This window comes from Scyliorhinus canicula, chromosome 1, assembly GCF_902713615.1.
Source record: "Scyliorhinus canicula chromosome 1, sScyCan1.1, whole genome shotgun sequence".
Taxonomy (NCBI): domain Eukaryota; kingdom Metazoa; phylum Chordata; class Chondrichthyes; order Carcharhiniformes; family Scyliorhinidae; genus Scyliorhinus; species Scyliorhinus canicula.
In genome coordinates this window covers 181235737-181260484 of record NC_052146.1, presented here as the reverse complement: position 1 = coordinate 181260484, position 24748 = coordinate 181235737, and the positions used below count along the sequence as shown (strand labels likewise).

Below are 24748 nucleotides of genomic sequence, written 5' to 3'. Positions count from 1 at the left end.
CGTTGGAGCATCATCAGCCGGCCCACCCGCGATGCACCGCTTCTGATGGGCCGAGTTCCCGTCGGTGCGGGTCATATGAGGTCCCAGCGGTCAGGAGCCTGGTGTGCCGGCTGTGAACAGTGGCCAGCACCACCACACTCGGCCGTTGGTCGGCGGGCTTCTGCTAAGGCTGTGGGGGTGGGTGGGTACGCAATCCAGCACGGCAGGCGCCATACTTTCCAGCGTGACCAGTGCGCGTTTGGGGTGTTTAGGCGTGCGAGGCTGCAGCTTGTCAGCCCTGCACATGAGAGGCCCGGGACTCGTCAATTCTCTGACCATTTTCCGTGCATTTCACGGGTGTTTCACACGGCGCTGGTGCTAGCCTCTCACTGGTACTGAAATTGGTGAAGGTTTCACACCGATTTTCCCGTTGTGAAACACCACGAATCCTGCGTTGGTGTCGTCACTTAGCCTCAAGAATGGAGAATCCAGCGCTGAATATTACTTAAACAGAAAATGACTGCAGAATTCTGAGGGGCAGAGGGATCTTGGTTTTCTAGTGCATAGTAAGCAAGTACAGCAAGTAATCAAGAAGGCTAGTGGAATGGTATCCTTTATTATGAGAGGAATTGAACATAAAATTAAGGATGTTATGCTTCTGTTATACAGGGCATTGGTAAGTCCACAGTTTGAATATTGTGTGTAGTTTTGGACACCTTATTTGAGGAAGGTGTAAATGCTTTGAAGGTGATTCAGAAGAGATAATAGAATGGTACCTGGGATGAGTGGATTGTCTAATGAGAAGAGATTGAACAGACTGGGCTGGTTTCCATGGAGTTTAGAACAATGGGGATGACTTGATAGAGTGTTTTGGATCCTGAATCGTCTTGACAAGGTGAATGTGGAAAGGGTGTTTCCTCTTGTGAGCAAGTCCAGAACTAAGGGCTGGTTTAGCTCACTGGGCTAAATCGCTGGCTTTTAAAGCAGACCAAGCAGGCCAGCAGCACAGTTCGATTCCCGTACCAGCCTCCCCGGACAGGCGCCGGAATGTGGCGACTAGGGGCTTTTCACAGTAACTTCATTGAAGCCTACTCGTGACAATAAAGTGATTTTCATTTTTCATTTTCACTTAAAAGTCTCCTTTATAGGACAGATATGAGGAGATTTTTTTTCTCTCAAAGGGTTGCACAACTTTGGAATTCTCTGACTCAAAAGGCGGTGTAATCGGAGTCATTAAATATTTTAATGTGAAGTTAGATATATTCTTGCTAGCCAAGAGAATCAAAGGTTTTGGGGATAGATGGGAATTTGGAACCTGAAACATAAACAGATCAGCCACAATCTTACTGAATGGCAGAGCAAGCTCATGGGGCTGAAGGGCCTACTTCTGCTCCTATTTCCTATGCTTGTTTAACTCCTTTTGCTAGAGAGGACTGATGTGGCACCTGTCCTGGGAAGTACTGGTAGTTTGGGAAAACTACCTTTCTGGGCGAGGCCTGCACAAATTGACCCGATATAATATTAAATACCTGATCTTATTGAAGTGCTCATATGAAATTAAAATGTGACAAATAAACCCCATAAGCCAAGTTCATTTGACTGTGTCCGAAATTATTTATTTAAAATGTATTATTTCAATTTTATGTGGCCATATCCTGTTTTTGGTCAGTCTTTGACCTTGTGACAATCTTGAAATGGGCGACACCAGTGCACCCTTATCTTTAATATTTAATGGTATTCACATGGATATTAATGATCCTGGATTGGCAGACATGATAACCCATTGCTAAACAAAGAATTTCTTTGTCCATTAAACATCAATGCAACAGCGAGACCTTTTCTTCAACAATCAGACCAAAAACCAAATGAATCACTACAGAAAATAATTCATTAGTAAGCGAGTTATTTAAATCATGTCTAAGGCAGGTCCTTGGCTCATTGTCTGTCGTCGCTTCATCCTGAGCTGTTTTCTTGGCAGCTTTTGTTGGCTGTGGTTTGCCTATCCGCTCTCAGGTGAGAGGCAGGAATGGGACTCGAACCCATGTTGCTGGCATTATACCAAACCACACGCTACCCATCTGGCCAACTAAACTAACCAACCCTCCTAGTTACATAATATTTTACTAAATATTAGCAAATGAGAGATTTATTTTTGACAGTCCGTCCGGAAAGGTCATATCCGTACAGGTCAGTACCAGAAGGTGCTCTGGACTACTTCCTGTTGTCCACAGGATGAATGCTTATTTGATTGTCTATCAAATTGTTAAATAGTAATTATGAATCTATCATGGTCAGCAGCCACTTATTCCTTAGAATTCATTACGCCAATTAGTTATTTATTTCAAGCAACAAATTATATTTTGTGGGCTAGTCGATTGTAACTTAATTTTGCATTGAAATTTCAGCACTTTTCTGAGCATTCCCAGGAAGGGGTGGAGGCTAGACATTTTACTTTCAAACCTAAAAAATATTCTAAGCCAAGAAAACCTGGCTGTGGCTTACTCTGCTGGGTTTTAGCTTCTGGGAGTGTAAGCTGTTGCATTTTATTGAACTCTCAGTAGGTACCCATCTCCTCTTGGTACTCAATATAAAAAGCACCTGCCCCAAAGTTCGGCTGAAGTTGTCTGAAAGCTGAACATTCCACAAGTTGCACTGTGCTCATACAAGGCTCCAGAAGCCCGTCATATCCTTACGTGATTTGATGTTGGCATCTCTATATGTGCCATTCAGAATCGCTAATTCCATCAGCTGCATCTTCTTAAGGTTATCTTCTCCCTCTGCCTAAAAACACAATAGAAAACAAAACTTCATTTTTATCCAGTGATGACTTATGTAGAAAGTTTTCAGATCAACAAAATCCAGATCTGGAAATTATTTACAAATACATAAGTGGCAGAAACTTGCTCTTAAATATCATCGCATTTTATTATTTCTTTCAGTAAAATTAAGTAGTTGTAACTGTAATGGAAATTCCTGCTTCTGGATGAGATGAAGATCCGTCTTACTTTTCACGTGGTGTAATAGATACCATGGGTAGAAAGGTGTGGAGGTAATGGGGGGTCTTGGCTGATGTGTTGGGCAGGATGGGTCTATGTGGACTGCGTTTGATGCAGAGTAGCGAGAGACAGACTTCCAACACTTGATGAGATGCAACACCATTTTATTTAACATCTAACTATTTTACATGTTCAATTGTGGGTTGACACTATGCTGACTTGACTGGAGACCTGAGGCTAGCCTGACCAGACTAATTGACTACCACATGCTGTTTGCACTGGCTGTGTTCACGAGCTCCGACTGTCTCAGAGGCTGGATCCCGAGAGAGTGGGAAAACTGTTGCCGTCTGGCTTTATAGTGGTCGTGTCCTGTCTGGTGATTGGCTGCTGTGCTTTGTGTGCTTACTGGTCATCCTGTGTGTCAATCACTGCCTGTCTGTACTCCATTATATACATGGATGTATATTATGACATTGGCTTCCGGCTGGAGGCTGGCAAGACCCCGACACCACCTCTTTTTGAGAAGGCCCGCTGCATCTTGTGCTACTTGACAGGCCAGTGGCGGGCCTTCCCCTGAGATCATGGACTCCAGTGGCTGAAGTCCCACCCGCTGAGAGCTTCTGGCGAATCAGAGGCCAGAGGGTCTTCTGTCCTCAACAACGCCATGGGAGAGGGAATGGCTATTGCTGGTACCAAACCTACCTGAAGCATTGGATTGAGGACTAACCCAGAGACAGGTCAAAGATGGCTGGAAGGGGGATTGTGGGGGAGGGAGATCAGCAGCAAAGACAGGAGGTGGCTCTCAGTAGTGCTCCTCTTCTCGATACCAGATCCCTTGATCAGATCTTTGAATGACTTTTTTAGGGACCCACCTACCCATACCCCAGGCACCCAGAAGCAAAAGCACCAGGGTTTGTTTGTCATGCTCCCCACATGGTGATTCCCTCTCCCGCCACTTGGTTAATATCAGCAGCGATAGGATACTGTTGTGAAGTGGTCATTAATTTCAATTTAAAGGCTCAATTGGCAGAAGGAAGTTCACAGGCTTTCCTGCCATGGGATTGGGATGGAGGCATGAAGACAGTGAGATCCCAACCCTCACACCCGATTAAATCACACCAAATTCACCACATGGAAGGGGACAATATTCCTTGCCATGGCATTACTTTGGAGAAGAATATTCACAAGTATTCTTGCTGATATTTATTCCTCAGCCATCAATAAAAACCAATTATCTGATCATTGAGTTGTGTGGGCCCTTGCTGAAAATGGTTGAAGTGTTTCCCTACATTATAACAATTAGTGCACGTCAGAAGTATATCATGGCTGTAAACACTTCTGAGATATTCTGAGGTCAGGTCATGAAAGGCATTGCAGAACATTAAGTTTTCCATCTTCTTTCTTTTACATCCTACTTTTTAAAATAATTAGTTGTCCTGCATAGAATATCTGTGTGTAGAGTTGAGGAATCATAAAATTAAAAGACCCTGATGGGAGTTATGTACAGGCCCCCCAGCAGTAGTCAGGATGTGGGGCAGAAAATAAATCAGGAGATAGAAAAGGCATGTAAAAAGGCAATATTACAATAATCATGGGGGACTTCAATATGCAGGTGGACTGGGAAAATCAGGTTGGTAGTGGATCCCAAGAAATGGAATTTGTGGAATGTCTGGGAGATGGTTTTTTGGAGCAGCTTGTGACAGAGCCTACTAGGGAACAGGCAATTCTGGATTTGGTGGTGTAATGGGGCAGACTTAATTAGGGAACGTAAGGTGAAGGAAACCCTTAGGGAGCAGTGACCACAATATGATAGAATTTACCCTGCAGTTTGAGAGAGAGAAGCTGCAATCAGATGTAACAGTATTACAGTTAAAGAAGGGTAACTACAAAGACATGAGGAAGGAGGTGGCCACAGTTGATTGGAGAAGGAGCCTAGCAGGGAAGACAGTGAATCAGCAATGGCAGGGGTTTTTGGGGGCTATTAGGGAGGCATAACAGAAATTCATCCCAAGCTGGAGGAAACATGCTAAGGGGAGGACAAGGCATCCATAGCTGATGAGGGATGCCAAGGACAGCATAAAAGCTAAGGAAAAAGCATACAAAGTGGCGAGAATTAGTGGGAAGCCAGAGGATTGGGAAGCCTTTAAAAGTGAGCAGAGGACAACTAAAAAAGTAATAAGGGGGGAGAATATGAAGGATGAGTGCAAGCTAGCTAGTAATATAAAGGAAGATAGGAGGAGTTTTTTTCAATATATAAAAGGCAACAGAGAGGCAAAAATAGACATTGGACCACTAGAAAATGTGGCTGGAGAAGTAATAATAGGAAACAAAGAAATGGCAGACGAACTGAATAGTTACTTTGCATCAGTCTTCATGGTGGAAGACATCAGTGGGATGACAGAGCTCCAGGAGAACCAGGGGGCAGAGGTGAGTGCAGTGACCATTACTGAGGAGAAGGTTCTGGGGAAACTGAAAGGTCTGAAGGTGGATAAGTCACCTGGACCTGATGGACTCCACCCCAGGATCCTAAAAGATATAGCTAAGGAACTTGTGGAGGCATTGGTGATGGTCTTTCAGGAATCACTGGAGGCAGGAAGGGTCCCAGAGGACTGGAAAGTGGCTAATGTACCACCATTTCATAAGAAGGGATGGAGGCAGAAGTCCGGACATTATAGGCCGGTTAGCCTGACTTTGGTTATTGGTAAGATTTTAGAGTCTGTTATTAACGTAGAAGATACATAGAACATACAGTGGCAGAAGGAGGCCATTCGGCCCGTCGTGTCTGCACCGACCCACTTCTTCACTTCCCCTCACTTCACCCTATCCCCGTAACCCAATAACCCCTCCTAATCTTTTTGGACATTAAGGGCAATTTAGCATGGCCAATCCACCTAACCTGAACATCTTTGGACTGTGGGAGGAAACCGGAGCACCCGGAGGAAACCCACACAGACACGGGGAGAACGTGCAGACTCTGCACAGACAGGTGACCCAGCGGGGAATTGAACCTGTGACGCTGGCGCTGTGAAGCCACAGTGCTATCCACTTGTGCTACCGTGCTGCCCTTAAAGATGAGATCACAAAGTACTTGGAAGTGCATGGTAAAATAGGACTGAGTCAGCACGGCTTCGTCAAAGGTAGGTCGTGTCTGACAAATCTGTTAGAGTTCTTTGAGGAGGTAACAAGGAAGTTAGACAAAGGAGAACCAGTGGACGTGATTTACTTGGATTTCCAGAAGGCCTTTGACAAGGTGCCACATAGGAGACTGTTAAATAAGTTAAAAGCCCATGGTGTTAAGGGTAAGATCCTGGCATGGATAGAGGATTGGCTGACTGGCAGATGGCAGAGAGTGGGGATAAAGGGGTCTTTTTCAGGATGGCAGCCGGTGACTAGTGGTGTGCCTCAGGGGTCTGTGCTGGGACCACAACTTTTCACAATATACATTAATGATCTGGAAGAAAGAACTGAAGGCACGGTTGCTAAATTTGCAGATGATACGAAGACCTGTAGAGGGACAGGTAGTATTGAGGAAGCAAGGGGGCTGCAGAAGGATTTGGCCAAGCTAGGAGAGTGGGCAATGAAGTGGCAAATTAAATATAATGTGGAAAGGTGTGAGGTTATGCACTTTGGAAGGAGGAATTTAGGCATTGACTATTTTCTAAATGGGGAAATGATTAGGAAAACAGAAGCACAAAGGGACTTGGGAGTCCTTGTTCACGAGTCTCTTAAGGTTAATGTGCAGGTTCAGTCGGCAGTTAAGAAGGCAAATGCAATATTAGCATTCATGTCAAGAAGGTTAGAATACAAGACTAGGGTTGTACTTCTGAGGCTGTATAAGGCTCTGGTCAAACCCCATTTGGAGTAGTCTGAGCAGTATTGGGCCCCGTATCCAAGAAAGGATGTGCTGGCCTTGGAAAGGGTCCAGAGGAGGTTCACAAGAATGATCCCCAGAATGAAGAATTTGTCGTCTGAGGAACGTTTGAGGACTCTGGGTCTGTACTCGTTGGAGTTTAGAAGGATAAGGGGGATCTTATTGAAACTTACAGGATACTGCGAGGCCTAGATAGAGTGGACATGGAGAGGATGTTTCCACTTGTAGGAAAACCTAGAACCAGAGGACACCATCTCAGACTAAAGGAACGATCCTTTAAAACAGAGACGAGGAAGAATTTCTTCAGCCAGAGGGTGGTGAATCTGTGGAACTCTGCCGCAGAAGGCTGTGGAGGCCAAATCATTGAGTGTCTTTAAGGCAGAGATACATAGGTTCTTGATTAATAAGGGGATCAGGAGTTATGGGAGAAGGCAGGAGAATGGGGATGAGAAAATATCAGCCATGATTGAATGGCGGCGCAGACTCGATGGGCCGAGTTGCCTAATTCTGCTCCTCTGTCTTATGGTACTGACGCAAGGATCCATTTCTACCCATGATAATATTCATATTGATGGTACTGTAACTAACTTAAAAGAATTACAACTGTCATTGGCAACTGGATTTTGATGGAACCATAGAATCCCTACAGTGCAAAAGGAGGCCATTCAGCCCATCGACTCTGCATCGACCACCCCTGAAAGAGCACCCGACCCAAGCCGGGGCACCCCATACCTGCAATCCCACCTAACCATTGGACACCAAGGGGCAATTTAGCACTTAACCTGCTTGGACTGTGGGAGGAAATTGGAGCAGCTGGAGGAAACCCACACAGACACCAGGCGCACATGCAAACTCCACACAGTCATCCAAAGTTGGATTCAAACCCAGATCCCTGGTACTACAGTAGTGCTCACCACAATGCCACCATGCCACCCCTTTTAATGTGTAATGCTTGCCCTTAACTGTTGCTAGGAGGATGACTGAATTGGCCATTCCCGAGGGTATTGACTTCATGACCATAATCCTCCAGTCGTTCACTGGTGTCAGGATTCTCTGGTCCCACTGGCAGCACAACCCCACCTTTGGGTTTCCCAGTGATAGCGGCGGGAACAGAGAATCCCATCATCAGCAAACACCATGCCCCCTCCCATCGCTGAGAACACCCGGCCGGGAGGCCAGAGAATCCCATCCAATGTTGCAGTTGATGTTGTGCAACTAGTCCACTTCTCTGATCCTGACCCTATGCAACATCCGGACAACACCATCCAAAAGATTAGTACCTCACAAGCACCATAACAAAATGATCATGCGGTACTCACTCACCCTTGGGCCGGGAGGTCTGAAGGTTAATACAACTGAGGGGGAGTTTTGAATGGCTCGCAAGGTGTTCTGATGCGTTACTTCTCGGCCATGTCTAATACATCCTAGACTGGGTATTGCGTAATGAGAAAGGAATAATGGCAATCTAGGTGTGCGTGGCCCCTTGGGGTTGAGCACCATGATATGATAGAATTCTTCATCGAAATGGAGAGCGGCGTACTTGATTTTGAGGCTGGAGAACTAAATCTAAATAAAGGCAACTATGATGGTATGAGGTGTGACTTGGCAATGATAGATTAGGGAATGTCACTTAAAGGGATGTGGTGGATAAGCAATGGCAAATATAGAATACATGGGTGAACTGCAACAATTGTTCACTCCTGACTGGTGCAAAAATAAAATGGGAAATGATGCCAAACCATGGTTTATGAGGCAAATTAGAGATAGTATTAGATCCAAGGAAGATGCATCCAAATTGGCCAAAAAAACAGCAGTCTGGAGGATTGGGAGCAGTTTAGAATTCTACAAAGGAGGACAAAGGGATTGATGAACAAGGAAGGGATTGATGAACAAGAGGAAAATAAGAGTATGTGAGTAAGCTCACGGGGAATATAAAATTTGACTGTACAAACTTCGATAAATATGTGAGGATAAAAAGATTGGTGAAGACAAAGGGTCCCTTACAGTCAGAAATAGGGAAATTTATAAAGGGGGACAAAGAAATGGCTGACCAATTAAATATATACTTAATCTTCTCAAAGGAGAACATAAATGACATACCAGAATTGTTGGAGAATGCAGGGTTTAGTGAGAGGGAGAAATTGAAGGAAATCAGGATTAGTAGGAAAATGGTGTTGGGGAAATTGATGGTATTAAAGACTAATAAATCCCCAGGGCCTGATATATCTCAGAGTATTTAGGTGGCCCAAGAAATAGTAGATCCATCGGTGGTCATCTTCCAAGATTCTGTTGTCTCTGGAACAGTTTCTACAGATCGGAGGGGAGCTAATGTAACTCCACTATTTAAAAAGGTAAGTAGAGAGAAAACAGGGAATTGCAGCCTAACATTGGTAGTGGGGAAAATGCTAGAGTCCATTAAAATATTTAATCGTCGGGCAGCACGGTGGCACAGTGGTTAGTATTGCTGCCTACGGCGCTGATGACCTGGGTTCGAATCCCGGCCTTGGGTCACTGTCCGTGTGGAGTTTGCACATTATCCCCGTGTCTGCGTGGGTTTCACCCCCACAACCCAAAGATGTGCAGGGTAGGCGGATTGGCCATGCTAAATTGCCCCTTAATTGGAAAAAATAATTGGGTACTCTAAATTTAAAAAAAAGATTTAATCGCAAAGTGCTTGGAAGACAGTGGCAAGATTGGACAAAGGGAGCATGGATTTACAAAAGGGAAATCATGCTTAACAAATCTACTGGAATTCTTAAAGAATTTAACTAGTAGTTAATGATGGGGAGCCAGTGGATGTAGTTTATTTGAACTTTCGGAAGTCTTTCAACAAAATCCCACATAAGAGATTAGTATGTAAAATTACAGTGCCTGAGATGGGTCTAGTGTATTGAGATGAATAGAAAACTGTTTGGCAGACAGGAAACAAAAAGTAGGAAGAAACAGGCCTTTGTCTAAGTGGCAGGCAGTGACAAATGGGGTACCGCAGGGATCAGTGCTGGGATCCCAACTATTCAAAATATATATTAAGGATTTAGAACAAAGAACAAAGAAGAAAAGTACAGCACAGGAACAGGCCCTTCGGCCCTCCAAGCCCGTGCCGACCATGCTGCCCGACTAAACTACAATCTTCTACACTTCCTTGGCCCGTATCCCTCTATTCCCATCCTATTCATGTATTTGTCAAGATGCCCCTTAAATGTCACTATCATCCCTGCTTCCACCACCTCCTCTGGCAGCGAGTTCCAGGCACCCACTACCCTCTGTGTAAAAAAAACTAGCCTCATACATCTCCTCTAAACCTTGCCCCTCGCACTTTACACCTATGCCCCTTAGTAATTGACCCCTCTACCCTGGGGAAAAGCCTCTGACGATCCACTTTGTCTATGCCCCTCATAATTTTGTAGACCTCTATCAGGTCGCCCCTCAACCTCTGTTGTTCCAGTGAGAACAAAACAAGTTTATTCAACCGCTCCTCATAGCTAATGCCCTCCATACCAGGCAACATCCTGGTAAATCTCTTCTGCACACTCTCTAAATCCTCCACATCCTTCTAGTAGTGTGGTGACCAGAATTGAACACTGTACTCCCAAGTGTGGCCTAACTAAGGTTCTATACAGCTGCAACATGACTTGCCAATTCTTATACTCAATGCCCCGGCCAATGAAGGCAAGCATGCCATATGCCTTCTTGACTACCTTCTCCACCTGTGTTGCCCCTTTCAGTGACCTGTACACCTAGATCTCTCTGACTTTCAATACTCTTTAGAGTTCTACCATTCACCGTATATTCCCTACCTGCATTAGACCTTCCAAAATGCATTACCTCACATTTGTCCGGATTAAACTCCATCTGCCATCTCTCTGCCCAAGTCTCCAAACGATCTACATCCTGTTGTATCCTCTGACAGTCCTCATCGCTATCCACAATTCCACCAACCTTTGTGTCGTCTGCAAACTTACTAATCAGACCAGTTACATTTTTCTCCAAATCATTTATATATACTACGAACAGCAAAGGTCCCAGCACTGATCCCTGTGGAACACCACTAGTCACAGCCCTCCAATTAGAAAAGCACCCTTCCATTGCTACTCTCTGCCTTCTATGACCTAGCCAGTTCTGTATCCACCTTGCCAGCTCACACCTGCTCACGTGTGGCTTCACCTTTTGTACCAGTCTACCATGAGGCACCTTGTCAAAGGCCTTACTGAAGTCCATATAGACAACATCCACTGGCCTACCTGCATCAATCATCTTTGTGACCTCTGCGAAAAACTCTGGGCGGGATTCTCCGCCCCCCCCCCTCGTCCCGAATTCTCCGCCACCAGAGATTCGGCGGGGGCGGGAATCGCTCCGCGCCGTCGGCGGCCCCCCCCCCGGCGATTCTCCGGCCCGCGATGGGCCAAAGCCCCGCCACTGTCAAGCCTCTCCCGCCGGCATGGATTAAACCACCTACCTTACCAGCGTGAGCAGGCGGTGCGAGCGGGCTCCGGGGTCCTGGGGGGGGGGGGGGGGGGGGCACGGGGCCAACTGGCCCTGGGGGGTGGCCACACGTGTGACTTCACCATGGCAGAGGCTGAAGTGACCCCCTCCCCTGCGCATGCGCGGGGATGACGTCAACAGCCGCTGACGCTCCGGCGCATGCATGGACTTACGCCGGCCGGCGAAGTCCCTTCGGCCCCGACTGGCGTGGCGGCAAAAGCAGTTCACGCCAGCTGGCGGACCGTCAACCACTCCGACGTGGGCCTAGCCCCTCAAGGTGTGGGCTTGGCCCCTAAAGGTGCGGAGATTGCCACACCTTTGGGGCGGCCCGACGCCGGAGTGGTTCACGCCACTCCATCACGCCGGGACCCCCCGCCCAGCGGGTAGGGGAGAATCCCGGCCTCTATCAAGTTAGTGAGACATGACCGCCCCTTCACAAAACCATGCTGCCTCTCACTAATACGTCCATTTGCTTCCAAATGGGAGTAGATGCTGGCTTGAAGAATACTCTCCAGTAATTTCCCTACCACTGACGTAAGGCACATCGGCCTGTAGTTCCCTGGATTATCCTTGCTACCCTTCTTAAACAAAGGAACAACATTGGCTATTCTCCAGTCCTCCAGGACACCACCTGAAGACAGTGAGGATCCAAAGATTTCTGTCAAGGCCTCAGCAATTTCCTCTCTAGCCTCCTTCAGTATTCTGGGGTAGATCCCATCAGGCCCTGGGACTTATCTACCGTAATATTTTTCAAGACGCCCAACACCTCGTCTTTTTGGATCTCAATGTGAACCAGGCTACCTACACACCCTTCTCCAGACTCAACATCCACCAATTCCTTCTCTTTGGTGAACACTGATGCAAAGTATTCATTTAGTACCTCGCCCATTTCCTCTGGTTCCACACATAGATTCCCATGCCTATCCTTCAGTGGGCCAACCCTTTCCCTGGCTACCCTCTTGCTTTTTATGTATGTGTAAAAAGCCTTGAGATTTTCCTTAACCCTATTTGCCAATGACTTTTCGTGACCCCTTCTAGCCCTTCTGACTCCTTCCTACTTTCCTTATATTCCACACAGGCTTCGGCTGTTCCCAGCCTTCTGACAAATGCTTCCTTTTTCTTTTTGACGAGGCCTACAATATCTCTCGTTATCCAAGGTTCCTGAAATTTGCCGTATTTATCCTTCATCCTCATAGGAACATACCGGTCCTGAATTCCTTTCAACTGACACTTGAAAGCCTCCCACATGTCAGATGTTGATTTACCCTCAAACATCCGCCTCCAATCGAAGTTCTTCAGTTCCTGCCTAATATTGTTATAATTAGCCTTCTTGGGATCAGAGCCATACTGACCCTATTCCCTAGTTCTCCCTCAATGTTTTCACCTTCTGACCTATTGCTCCGGTGCCCACCCCCTGCCATACTAGTTTAAACACTCACGTGTGACACTAGCAAACCTCGCGGCCAGGATATTTATGCCTCTCCAGTTTAGATGCAACCCATCCTTCTTATACAGGTCACACCTGCACCGGAAGAGCTCCCAGTGGTCCAGATAACGGAGACTGTCTCTCCTACACCAGCTGTTTAGCCACGTGTTTAGCTGCTCTATCTTCCTATTTCTAACCTCACTGGCACATGGCACAGGGGGTAATCCTGAGATTACAACGCTAAAGGTCCTGTCTTTTAACTTTCTGCCTAGCTCCCTGAACTCCTGCTGCAGGACCTCATGCCCCTTCCTGCCTATGTCGTTAGTCCCAATATGTACAATGACCTCTGCCTGTTTGCCCTCCCCTTCAGGATGCCTGCAACCCATTCAGAGACATCCTGGACCCTGGCACCAGGGAGGCAACATACCATCCTGGAGTCTCTTTCACATCCACAGAAGTGCCTATCTGTGCCTCTGACTATAGAGTCCCCTATGACGATTGCTCTTCTGTGCTTTGACCCTCCCTTCTGAACATCAGAGCCAGCCTTGGTGCCAGTGCTGTGGCAGCTGCTGTTTTCCCCTGATAGGCTATCCCCCCCAACAGTATCCAAAGAGGTATACCTGTTCGAGAGGGGGGACAACCACAAGGGATTCCTGCACTGACTGCCTGCCCTTTCTGGTGGTCACCCATTTCTCTGCCTGCATCTTGGGTGTGACCACATTTATATAACTGCTATCTATGACGCTTTCCGCCACCTGCATGCTCCTAAGTGCATCCAACTGCTGTTCCAACCAAACTATGCGGTCTGTGAGAAGCTCCAGTTGGGTGCACTTTCTGCAGACGAAGCCATCCGGGACGCTGGAAGCCTCCCTGACCTACCACATCTCACAGTCAGAGCACTGCACCCCTCTAATTGACATTGCATCAATTAATTAGTAAATTAAATTTAAAAGTAAAAAAAAAAAGTTACTGTTAACTATATGTTTCCTAGCACTAGATTTCTACTATAAATGTGAAAGCTGAATACAGTGCTAGATGAGGGAACTAAATGCAATGGGCGGAATTCTCCGCTCCCGGGAAAAATTGGGAGGGCCGTCGTGAACTCGGCCGAGTTTCACGAAGGCCTCGGAGGCCGCTCCTCGCACCCTATTCTCCCCTCCCGGCGTGGCTAGGAGCGGCACTCCGTAACTCTCAGCCGCGGGGGCGTCGTGCCAAGAATGACACGGCCGGCGGGCCTAATGACGTCAGCCGCGCATGCGCAGGTTGGCCGGCTACAACCCGCGCATGCGCGGATGCCGTTTTTCCCCTCAGCCACCCCGCAAGACGTGGTGGCTTGATCTTGCGAAGCGGCAGAGAGGAAATAGTGCGTCCGATTTGGACGCCGGCTCGACGATCGGTGGGCACCGATCGCGGGCCTGTCCCCTCCCGAGCACAGTCGTGGTGCTCTTTCCTTTCTAGGCCACCTACAAGCCCCAAATGGGCTTCTCACTCCTGTTTCACGATGGCAGCAACCAGGTGTGTTTGCCGCCGTTGTGAAACGGTCGTGAACGGCAGGCCGCTCGGCCCATCCGGGTCGGAGAATCGCCGTTCGCCGTGAAAAACGGCAAGCGCCGATTCTTCCGAGTGGGGGGTGGGAGAATCGCGGGGGGCGCCAGGGAGGCATGACATTTGTCGGAGGGCCCTCCCACGATTCTCCCACCCGCCGTGGGGAGCGGAGAATCGTGCCCAATATCTCCAAATTTGCAGATGGCACAAAGCTGGGTGGGCGGGTGAGCTGGGTGGGAGAGTTAGCTGGGTGGGAGGGTGAGCTGGGTGGGAGGGTGAGCTGGGTGGGAGGGTGAGCTGTGAGGAGACCGCAGAGATGCTTCAGTGCGATTTGGACAAATTGAGTGGGTGGACAAATGCAGTATAATGTGGAAAAATGTGAAGTTATCTACTTTGGAAGCATAAACAGGAAGGCATATTATCTGAATGGCTATAGATTAAGAAACTGGAATGGAAAATGAGACTTGCGTGTCCTTTTACACCAGTCTCTGACAGTAAGCATGCAGGTGCAGCAGGTGGTAAAGAAGACAAATGGTACACTGGCCTTCATAACAAGGGGATTCAAGTACAGGAGCAGGGATGTCTTGCTGCAGTTATACAGGTCTCCTTCTCTGAGAAGGATGTTCTTGCTCTAGAGGGAGTGCAACGAAGGTTTATCAGACTGATTTCTGGGATGGTGGGACTGATATATATATGAAGAGAGATTGAGTCAGTGAGGATTATATTTGCTGGAATTTAGAAGAATGAGGGGGGATCTCATAGAAACCTGTAAATTACCAGGACTAGATAGGGTAGGTGCAAGAGGAATGTGGCCGATGGTGGTGGTGTGGGGGTGTCCAGAACTAGGGGTCACAGCCTGAGGGTAGACCATTTTGGATTGAGGTGAGGAGAATACATTCACCTCGTGAGTGGTTAGCCTGTGGAATTCTCGACCACAGAGATCAGTTGAGGTCATAACATTATATGTTTTCAAGAAGGATGTCGCTCAAGAAGCTGAAGAGATCAGAAGACATGGGGGGAATGTGAGAACAGGTTATTGTAGTTGGTGATCAACCCTTATCATACAACATTTCTAATTTGGTGGGGAGAGTGAAAGCTATCTGGCAAGGTGGGATGGTCTCCCTCTGTCACTGGCGGGTTGGGTACAGGCGGTTAAAATGAACGTGTAGCCGCAATTTCTGTTTATTTTTTTATTGCCTGCCGATTTTCCACCCAAAGGCATTTTTCAGAGTGATTGAGGAAGGATTACTTTGTTCATATGGGGAGGGAAGGTGGCCAGAGTTAGAAAGGTGCTGCTACAGAGGGGACGGCAGTCAGGGGGTTTGAGTCTTCCGAACCTGATGTATTACTACTGGGTGGCGAATGTGGAGAAGGTGCGGAGCTGGGTCAGAGTGGTTGATTCCCAGTGGGTCAGAATGGAGGAGAGTTTGTGCAGGGGATTGGGATTGAAAGCACTAGCAACAGCACCACTCCCGAAAGCCCCGGGGAAATACTCAGGGAGTCCGTTAATAATAGCTTCATTGAGAATTTGGAGGCAGTTTCTCCAACACTTCGGGTTGGGGGCAGGATCAAGGGAAATGCCGATTCGGGGGAACCACAGATTTCAGCCAGGGAGGTGGGATGGAAATTTTCGGAAATGGGAGGAGGAGAAGGAGATTAAGACACTAAAAGATTTGTTTCTTAGGGGTCGGTTTGCAGGATTAAAGGAACTGGAAGCGAAGTATGGGCTGGAGCAGGGGGAAATGTTTAGATACAAGCAGGTTTGAGATTTTGCCAGAAAGGAGATACAGAGCTTCCCAGTGGAGCCGGCCTCCACATTGCTGGAGGATGTGCTGATGACCGGGGGACTGGAGAAGGGGGTAGTGTCAGCAGTTTACGGAGCTATTTTGGAAGCGGAGAAGGCACCACTGGAAGGGATCAAAGCAAAGTGGAAGAGTTGGGAGAGGATATGGAGGAAGGGTTCTGGTGTGAGGTGCACCGGAGAGTGAATGCCTCTACCTCGTGCACGTTGAAGGTGGTGTACAGAGCAAACCTCACTAGGGCAACGATGAGCCGATTCTTTGAAGGAGTAGAAGATGTTTGTGAATGTTGCGGGAGGGCGGGGGGGGAGGAGCGCTAATCACGTTCATATGTTTTGGTCCTGTTCAAAGCTAGAGGATTACTGAAAGGAGGTTTTTAGGGTAATTTCTAAAGTGGTGCATGTGAAACTAGACTCGGGCCCCCGGGAGGCCATATTCGGGGTGTCGGACCAGCCAGGGATGGAAACGGGTGCGGAGGCAGATATCGTAGCCTTCGCCTCATTGATCGCCTGATGGCGGATCCTGACAGGTTGGAGAGCAACCTCGCCACCCCGTGCTCTGCCGGGGGACCGTTGAAATTCTTGACTCATGAGAAGGTTAAATTTGAACTGAAGGGTAGGATGGAGGGGTTCTACAATTCATGGACATTATTCATTATGCACTTTCAAAAACTGGATAACATCGAACATTAGTTGGGGGCATGTGGGTGGGAGGGTTTGTGGGAGGAGGGCTGTGTGTGCTAATGGCGACTATGGGTAATCCCTAATTCCTTTTTGTCATTTGTTTATGTGAACATGCGGGCTGCTGTTTGGGGTTTGGTGAGAGGATGGGATCGTTGTTATTGATTTGGGGATTGACATATTTGTTACTGATGATTGTTTATTGTTGGTGGGTGTAAATTTGGGAGAAAATGTGAAAAAGGAGAATAAAAATATTTGAAAGAAAACCCTGATCATAATGAATGGCGGAGGAGGCACGAAGGGCTGGATGGCCTATTCCTGCTCCTATTTTCTATGTTTCTATATTCCAGCTGCTCCGGACCTCTTTGCTGCTGCATTGAATCATAGAAAGGTTACAGCACAGGAGTCAGCCATTTGGCCCATCTTATCCATGCCAGCCAGAGGTCACCCAGGTACCCAATCTAATCCTACCTTCCTGCACTCGGTCCATAGTCCTCTATCTTACAACATTTAAGGTGCAGATCAGGAATTTCCAGAATTTTATTGTAAAGCAAGCTGCTTGTGCTTATGCAGCTGTCCTTCCTCTTCCCTTCCCACCTGCCAACACAGACAAATGTTTGATTCCTGAAGTTGTTGATGCTTTCTCCAGCAGTGTAGATGCAGACATAATATGTTATAGTAATCTTTTATGAGTGACTATAGGTACTTTTTAAAAGTATTTCAGGTTTCTGCCTCCACAATCAACTCAGGCAGTGAATTCCAGGCTCCCATTGCCCTCTGCGTAAAAAAGGTCTTCCTCGTGTCCCCTCTACACCTTCTCCACAATACAAGCCATCAAGAAGCATAACAGAAAACAAAGGTGAAGATTGGAACAATAAAGTATTTTAATATATATACATTTTATGAAGAGGTAGATGTGTATTGTTATGATGTTTATTGAAGATCAAACTAAGATGGCTTGAGATTAATTTTATTGTGGATAAAGACTATATTTAAAAACCATAATTCCTTTCTCTTAAGCATAAAAGGTGACTTTAACATATTATGTCTGCATCTACACTGTTGGAGGAAGCACCAACAACTTCAGGAATCAAACATTTATCTGTGTTGGCAGGTGGGAAGGGAAGAGGAAGTGCTCTATAAGCACAAGCAGCTTGCTTTACAATAAAATTCTGGAAATATTTGATGCACATGCACAAGAATGGTCATAGCTGCACATAACCAGTTACGCACTCAGGTCACAGTCTTCTGCAACTTAAACAGACATGTTATTACTTTAGAGGCTTAGGGTCAGCCTGCTCTGAAAATTAACTGTCATATCACATAGGACCCTAAAGTGAAGATGCATTGCAATAACGGGGCTCGAACTGTATCAGTACAATTGCAATTTTCATTCATTTATTTTTAAAATTTAAACATGATAGAATGGCGGAGCAGACTCGATGGGTCGAATTACCTAATTCCGCTCCTATATCGTATGAACTGATGTTAAAAAAGTTATTGTGCCAGTTCAACTGTTAAAGCAATTACTTCATTGTGTTGCAGATTATGTAATTTGTCTTCATTGAATAAAAACATGGTAAATGGTCTCACAAGATATCACTGGATAATAGAAATGTTTACCCGCTGGGAGAGGGAAAAACAAGAAGCCCAAGATTGATTAAAATGTGTTAGCTACATAATATAGGGGAAGTATGAAACCATTTTCATGGAAAATTATATTCAAAGCACCAAGTGTATTTTACTATTAATTACAACTTAAAATGTAAATTTTGACAACAGTAGAAACGCTTCAATCCCCTGGTCCCCTGCAGCTTCAAAGCACTTTCCACTTTCGTGGTGCCTTCCACTTATACAGCAGGGTCATCGAAAGTTGACAATGGCATCATCCTTCTTTCCAAATCCTTTGACTGAATAAAAGGTGAAGCCAAAGTAACCCAGAAAACAGCTGTAACTCAGAAAAAGACATTGTCCTCCGGCATTTAGCGAAACTATGAGCTTCCATTCCATTTAGTCAGGCTCCTAGTAGCCTGACTGATCTTGCCAGCAATATCTCAAACAATTTCAGACAGGGCTTCCCTGTATAAATATATTACTCTCAATAACTGGCGTCGGGGACTTTGCTATCACTATGGGCGTGATCTCCAGCGACGTTGTGCTTCAGCGGGAGAACAACGCTGCCAGAGAATCTCGGGAGAGCCCTCTCGCGGGCTTCCCAGCAGTCTCCGCACCTTGCTGGATTCACCCAAGTCCTGCGAGGCGTCCTATTCGGGACTCAGACCAAATGGGGTGGGACCAAACGGCGGTCCCAGAAGTAGGTCTTAAACTTACTTAAGACCTATTCACGATGGATACACTGGCCTCCCTCGATTCTCTGACCTCTCCTGGGAGGTTGCAGCCAGGCATATGTATCAGCACTGGTCCACTAGAACACCGACCAGGCAGAAGGTCACTCAGGAGTCTCCTGGGCTATCAGAGAGCCTTGAGTGGTCAGGGTCAGTGCAGGGTGGGCCCCTGGCCCTCCCCCTGGAACGTGGGCACCTTGGCACTGCCACCCTGGCACTGCCAAGGTATCTGGGTGGCACTGCCAAGCTGGCTAGATGATTGCGTGGGTGTCAGTGCAAGGGTGCCCAGATGCCAGGGTAGCACAGCCAAGAGTCAGGGTCTGAGGTCGTACATGCCCAAAAAAGTAGGATGGAGGTGGGGGTGTGCAAGGCAGGTAAGTAGGGGCCTCTGGGAGGTTGAGGGGGGTATGGGTGGAGTCCTGGAAGGGAGGGGGTGCTGTAAGGTGGATTGCGCGGACCTGAAGAGGGAGGCCCCCCAGAGACCCCATAATGGGGTAACTTCACTTGGGGGTTGTGGGATAGTGCCCATGTGTGTGGCGGATGTGACCCACATTCTCACTTAGAGATTGGGACACCCTTTGAAAATGGCAGCCCGATTCAGCTCCCCAGTGGCAAAACAAATTCTCAGTGTGGGCTCAACCAGTGAGAAACTCCCCAGGTTCCAAACAAAAAAAAAATGACTAAGTGTCATTGAATAGCGGTGGAGAACCTGCTGGCTGGGGGGAAACTCCCTGAAAAACCTGGCACAAATGAATTTAAATGTTTTTGGGAGAATCACACCCTATGCATCTTTTAAACAAGAGGCGCAATTCTCCCAAAAAATAGCAGAGTTTATGATCACACACTTCAGTCAAAGTTATTCATGGTTTCTGAGAACACAGAAGGAAATTATTTAGTCCAGCATGCCAGTGCTCCTTAAAATCCAGACCCTTAAAAGTGGCAGCACAGATGTGGAAATGGTGGTAAAGAAAGCATATGGTATGCTTGCCTTCATCGGGCGGGGTATCGATTATAAAAGCTCAAAAATTATGTTACAGTTATATAGAACGTTGGTCAGGTCACGTTAAAGTCCAGAAAGACGTGCTGTTAGGTAATTTGGACATTCTGAATTCTCCCTCAGTATACCCGAACAGGCGCTGGAGTGTGGCGACTGGGGGATTTTCACAGTAACTTCATAGCAGAGTTAATGTAAGCCTACTTGCGACTAAGATTATTATTATTTAGAATACTGTGTCCAATTCTGGTCACCACACTATCAGAAGAACGTGGAGGCTTTGGACAGAGTATAGAAAAGGTTTACCAGGATGTTGCCTGGTATGGAGGGTATTAGCTATGAGGAGAGATCGAATAAACTGGGACTGTTCTTCCTAGAAAAATAGAGGCTGAGGGGCGACCTGATAGAAGTTTATAAATTTATGAGGCGTATAGATTGGGTGAAGAGTTGGAGACTTTTTCCCAGGGCAGAAATGACAATTACGCGGGTGCACAAGTTCAAGGTGAATGGGGGGGGAAGTGTTTTACAGAGAGTGGTGGTGGCCTGGAATGAACTGCCAAGTGAGGTGGTTGAGGCAGCTATGTAGGCAACCTTTAAGACTTAACTAGATAGACACATGAACAGATGGGGTGTAGAAGGATACAGGTGATTGGTCTAGATTGGAGACACGTGATCGGAGCAGGCTTGGTGGGCCAAAGGGCCAGTTCCTGTGCTGTACTGTTCTTTGTTGTTGTTGCTGGCTCTCTGAAAGTACTTTCCAATTTTTGTCACATGACCCTGCAACTAGTTCTTTTCAAATACATATCCAATCGTTTTTTTACAGTTTCTATGGAATCTGGTTCAACCACATTTTCAGATAGTGCATTCTGGAGCATGACAGAACATAACAGTCCCCTGTGCAGAATAATTAGTCTTCAGTTCCCATGCAGATCTTCTAGCAATTATTTAAAATCAATGACCTCTAGTTACTGACCTATTAGTCAAAGGAAACATTTTCTCTCAATAATTTTGAACACCTCTATTAGGTCTCGCCATAAGCTTTTCTGCTTTAAGAAAAACAGTCCCAGCTTTTCCAACCTTCCACATAACTGAACTCCCTCGTTCTTCCTATTATCTGGTATTATGAAACATGGAGCTAACAAACCATTTTCTGAGAACAGTCCGATCACTTGAGTGAGTATCAATGGGGGTTCTGTTTCATTTCACCTTTGATGTCATTCATTCAAACCATCTGGTAACCAAGATTCCAATTATGGTTCAGAGTGAGAACTTTGAACAAATATCAAATGAAACAATTTTTTGATGGAACTTTTTCCAGCTACTCAAACAAGGAGTTTTCTAACTCGCATTTATAGATTATATGGTACCCTGTAAAATATTATCCAAGAACACAACTTTTGCAATTATTGATATCTGTGTGTGATTCGCTTGACATTGTGAATCCCATGTCACTTTAATGGAAGATAGCTGGCCCTGCAATTTGTAATTCTAAGTTAAAGAATTTTATGTTTTTGGGGGGCAATTTAACGTGGCCAATCCATCTACCCAGCACATCTTTGGGTTGTGGGACCGAGACCCACGCAGACATGGGGAGAATGTGCAAACTCCACACGGACAGTGGCCTGGGTCCGGGATCGAACCCGGGTCCTCGGCACCGTGCAGTGTTAACCACTGTGCTTCTGTGCCGCCCTGTTAAAATAATTTTTAAGAACCACGTTATTTTAGAAAAAAACTTGGGGAAGTAATAAAACAGTGCATTTGTAAGTTGTTTGAAGGTTTTCATGGTGAGAGCAGTAGCATTGAGGAAGCCAAATCTATGGTTACACTGTGTAAAATGTTTCTCTGAAAACAGCAGTTGTTACCTTTAAAGGTTTTTTAGAAGAACTGATGGGCCTCAGTGTTTTGGGAAGCATACACTGTCCATCAGCCTCTTGGGCTTGCTCCGCCATTCAATACGATCATGGATCTCATCTCGGCTTCATCTCCACCTTCCTGCCAGTTCTCTATAACTCTTCAACCCATTACTAACTAAAAATCTATCCATCTCTGCCTTAAATTTACTCAAGTCCTGGCATCCATGATGCTCTGGGGTAGCGAATTCCACAGATTCAGTACCTTTTGAGAAGTAATTTCTCCTCATCTCTGTTTTAAATCCGTTACCCTTAGCTCAAAACTATGACCTCTCGTTCTAGATTGTCTCACAAGAGGAAACATCCTCTACATATCTACTTTGTCAATCCCCTTTATCATCTTATATACCTCTATTAGATTTACTCTCATTCTCCTAAACTTGAGAGAGTTAAGACATGAACTGCTCAATCTCCATTCATTTTTTATTTTTTTATTTTTTATAAATTTAGTGTACCCAATCATTTTTCCAATTAAGGGGCAATTTAGTGTGGCCAATCCACCTAGCTTGCACGTTTTTGGGTTGTGGGGGCGAAACCCACGCAGACACGGGGAGAATGTGCAAACTCCACACGGACAGTGACCCAGAGCCGGGATCGAACCTGGGACCTCAGCGCCGTGAGGCGGTTGTGCTAACCACTAGGCCACCGTGCTACCCCTCAATCTCCATTCATAAGACAAACCCCTCATCCCTGGAGTCAATCTGGTGGACGTCTTCTGAACTGCTTCCAATGCAACTACATCACTCATCAAATAAGAGGACCAAAACTGTACACAATACTCCAGGTGCGGTCTCACCAATTCCTTGTACAGTTGCAGCAACACTTCCCTACTTTTATACTCTATTCCTTTAGCAATAAACACCCAAAATTCCATTTGCCTTCCTTAATATTTGCTGTACCTGCACACTAGTTTTCTGTGATTCATACATGAAAACACCCAGATCCCTCTGCCCCGAAGCACTCTGAAGTTTCTCTCCATTTAGATAAGTTGCCTTTCTATTTTTCCAACCAAAACCCTAACCTATCCATATCTATTTGTAAATTTCTTATTTTCTTTTGACAACTTACTGTACTATCTATTTTAGTTTCAATTGCAAATTTAGCTGTAGTATTTTCTATCCCTACATCCAAGTCACTAATATAGATTTGTAAATAGTTTGGGCTCCAGGACCAAACCTTGTGGCACCCCACAAGTTCATCATGCCAACCAGAAAAATTCTCTGCACCTTTAGGGGCTAGGCCCGCGCCAGAGTGGCTCCCGCTCCGCCAGCCGGCGCGAGCAGTCTTTGGCGCCCCGCCAGCCGGGGCCGAAAGGCCTTCGCCGGCCGGCAGAAGTCTGCGCATGCGCCGGTGCATCAGCGGCTGCTGTCGTCATACTGGCGCATGCGCAGGGGAATGGGTCTTTTCTGCCCCCATGGCACAGGCCCGCCTGCCGATCAGTGGGCCCCGATCGCGGGCCAGGCCACCGTGGGAGCACCCCCCGGGGTCAGATCGCCCTGCCCCCCCCCCCAGGACCCCGCCCGCGCCGCCAATCCCGCCGGTACCAGAGGAAAGGCCTGTCAGCGGCGGGACTTCGGCCCATCGCGGGTCGGAGAATCGCTGCGGGGGGCCCGCCGACCAGGGGGTCGGAGAATTTAGCCCATTGCATACATAAATAATTAAATAATAAATACGAGCAAATAAACATAAAAGGTATGTAGAAAGTCTTTTATGGTGGATTACAAGTCCATTTCACTGAATACTAGTCCATAATCAGTAATATAACCACCATACGACCACACCTAAATATGTTTCAGGGGTATGACAGACTTTCCTATGAATCAGCAAAGTATTGGAGTCAAATATCAGGGGCGGGATTCTGCGGAGTGGGCAACTCCGGCGCGAAGGAGTGGCGTGAACCTCACCGGCGCAGGCCGCCCCAAAGGTGCGGAATCCTCTGAACCTTCAGGGGCTAGGCCGGTGGCGGTGTGGTTTGCACCACGCCGGCCGGCGGGGTCGGGGCTTGGCGCCATGCCAAACGGCACCGAAGGGCCTCCGCTGGCCGGCGCGAGTTGGCGCATGCGTGGGAACACCAGCGTGTAGCTAGCGTCATCCCAGTGCATGCGCAGGGTGGGGGGGGTTCATCTCTGCATCGGCCATCGCGGAGGACCACAGCAGCCGACGCAGAGGAATACAGTGCCCCCACGGCACAGGCACGCCTGCGGATCGGTGGGCCCATATCGCAGGGCCAGATTCCCCCGTGCTCCCCAGAGGCCGCCCGCGCAGCCAGGTCCCGCCGGTAAGTACCTGTTGTAATTTATGCCGGCGGGAGCGGCCTAAAACGGGCGGCTACGCGGCCCATTGCGGGCCGGAGAATCGCCGGTGCGGCCGCTGCTAGCGGTTCCCACCAAATCCCCGGCACCGGAGAATTCGTCAGCCGGCGGGGGAGGGATTCATGCCGCCCCTGGCAAATCTCTGACTCGGCGGGGGGGGGGGGGGGCAGAGAATCCCGCCCCATATTGCGTTAGATTTAATGTTCACAGATATGAAAAGGTTGAGAAAATGTACCAACCAGGGGTCTTCAATGGTCACCATATTAGACAATGCAGTCACGAACACTTTCCTCTCCAGTTGATATTAAGACAAACACTTGGGAACAGCAAAATGTATACAAAGAAAATCATTCTCAATTTCAGTAAGAACGCTGGAGAATTTTCCGCTCTGGCGGGTACAGGCGCGGCG

At 47.1% G+C, this 24748-nt stretch overlaps 1 protein-coding gene across 11 annotated transcripts in view; it reads right to left on the bottom strand.

Annotated features, from left to right (window-relative positions):
• The window catches only part of LOC119969669 (protein quaking), a 659721-nt gene that overhangs the window by 29589 nt on the left and 605384 nt on the right, over nt 1–24748 (bottom strand). For all 11 annotated transcript variants that reach the window (XR_005461444.1, XM_038803637.1, XM_038803646.1 and 8 more), the window contains exon 5: nt 2673–2760. Coding sequence is in view for 10 of the 11 variants with exons in the window: in XM_038803637.1 (XP_038659565.1) it covers nt 2673–2760 (88 nt within the window). In the remaining variant the exon portion in view is untranslated. The remainder of the gene's footprint in view (nt 1–2672; nt 2761–24748) is intronic.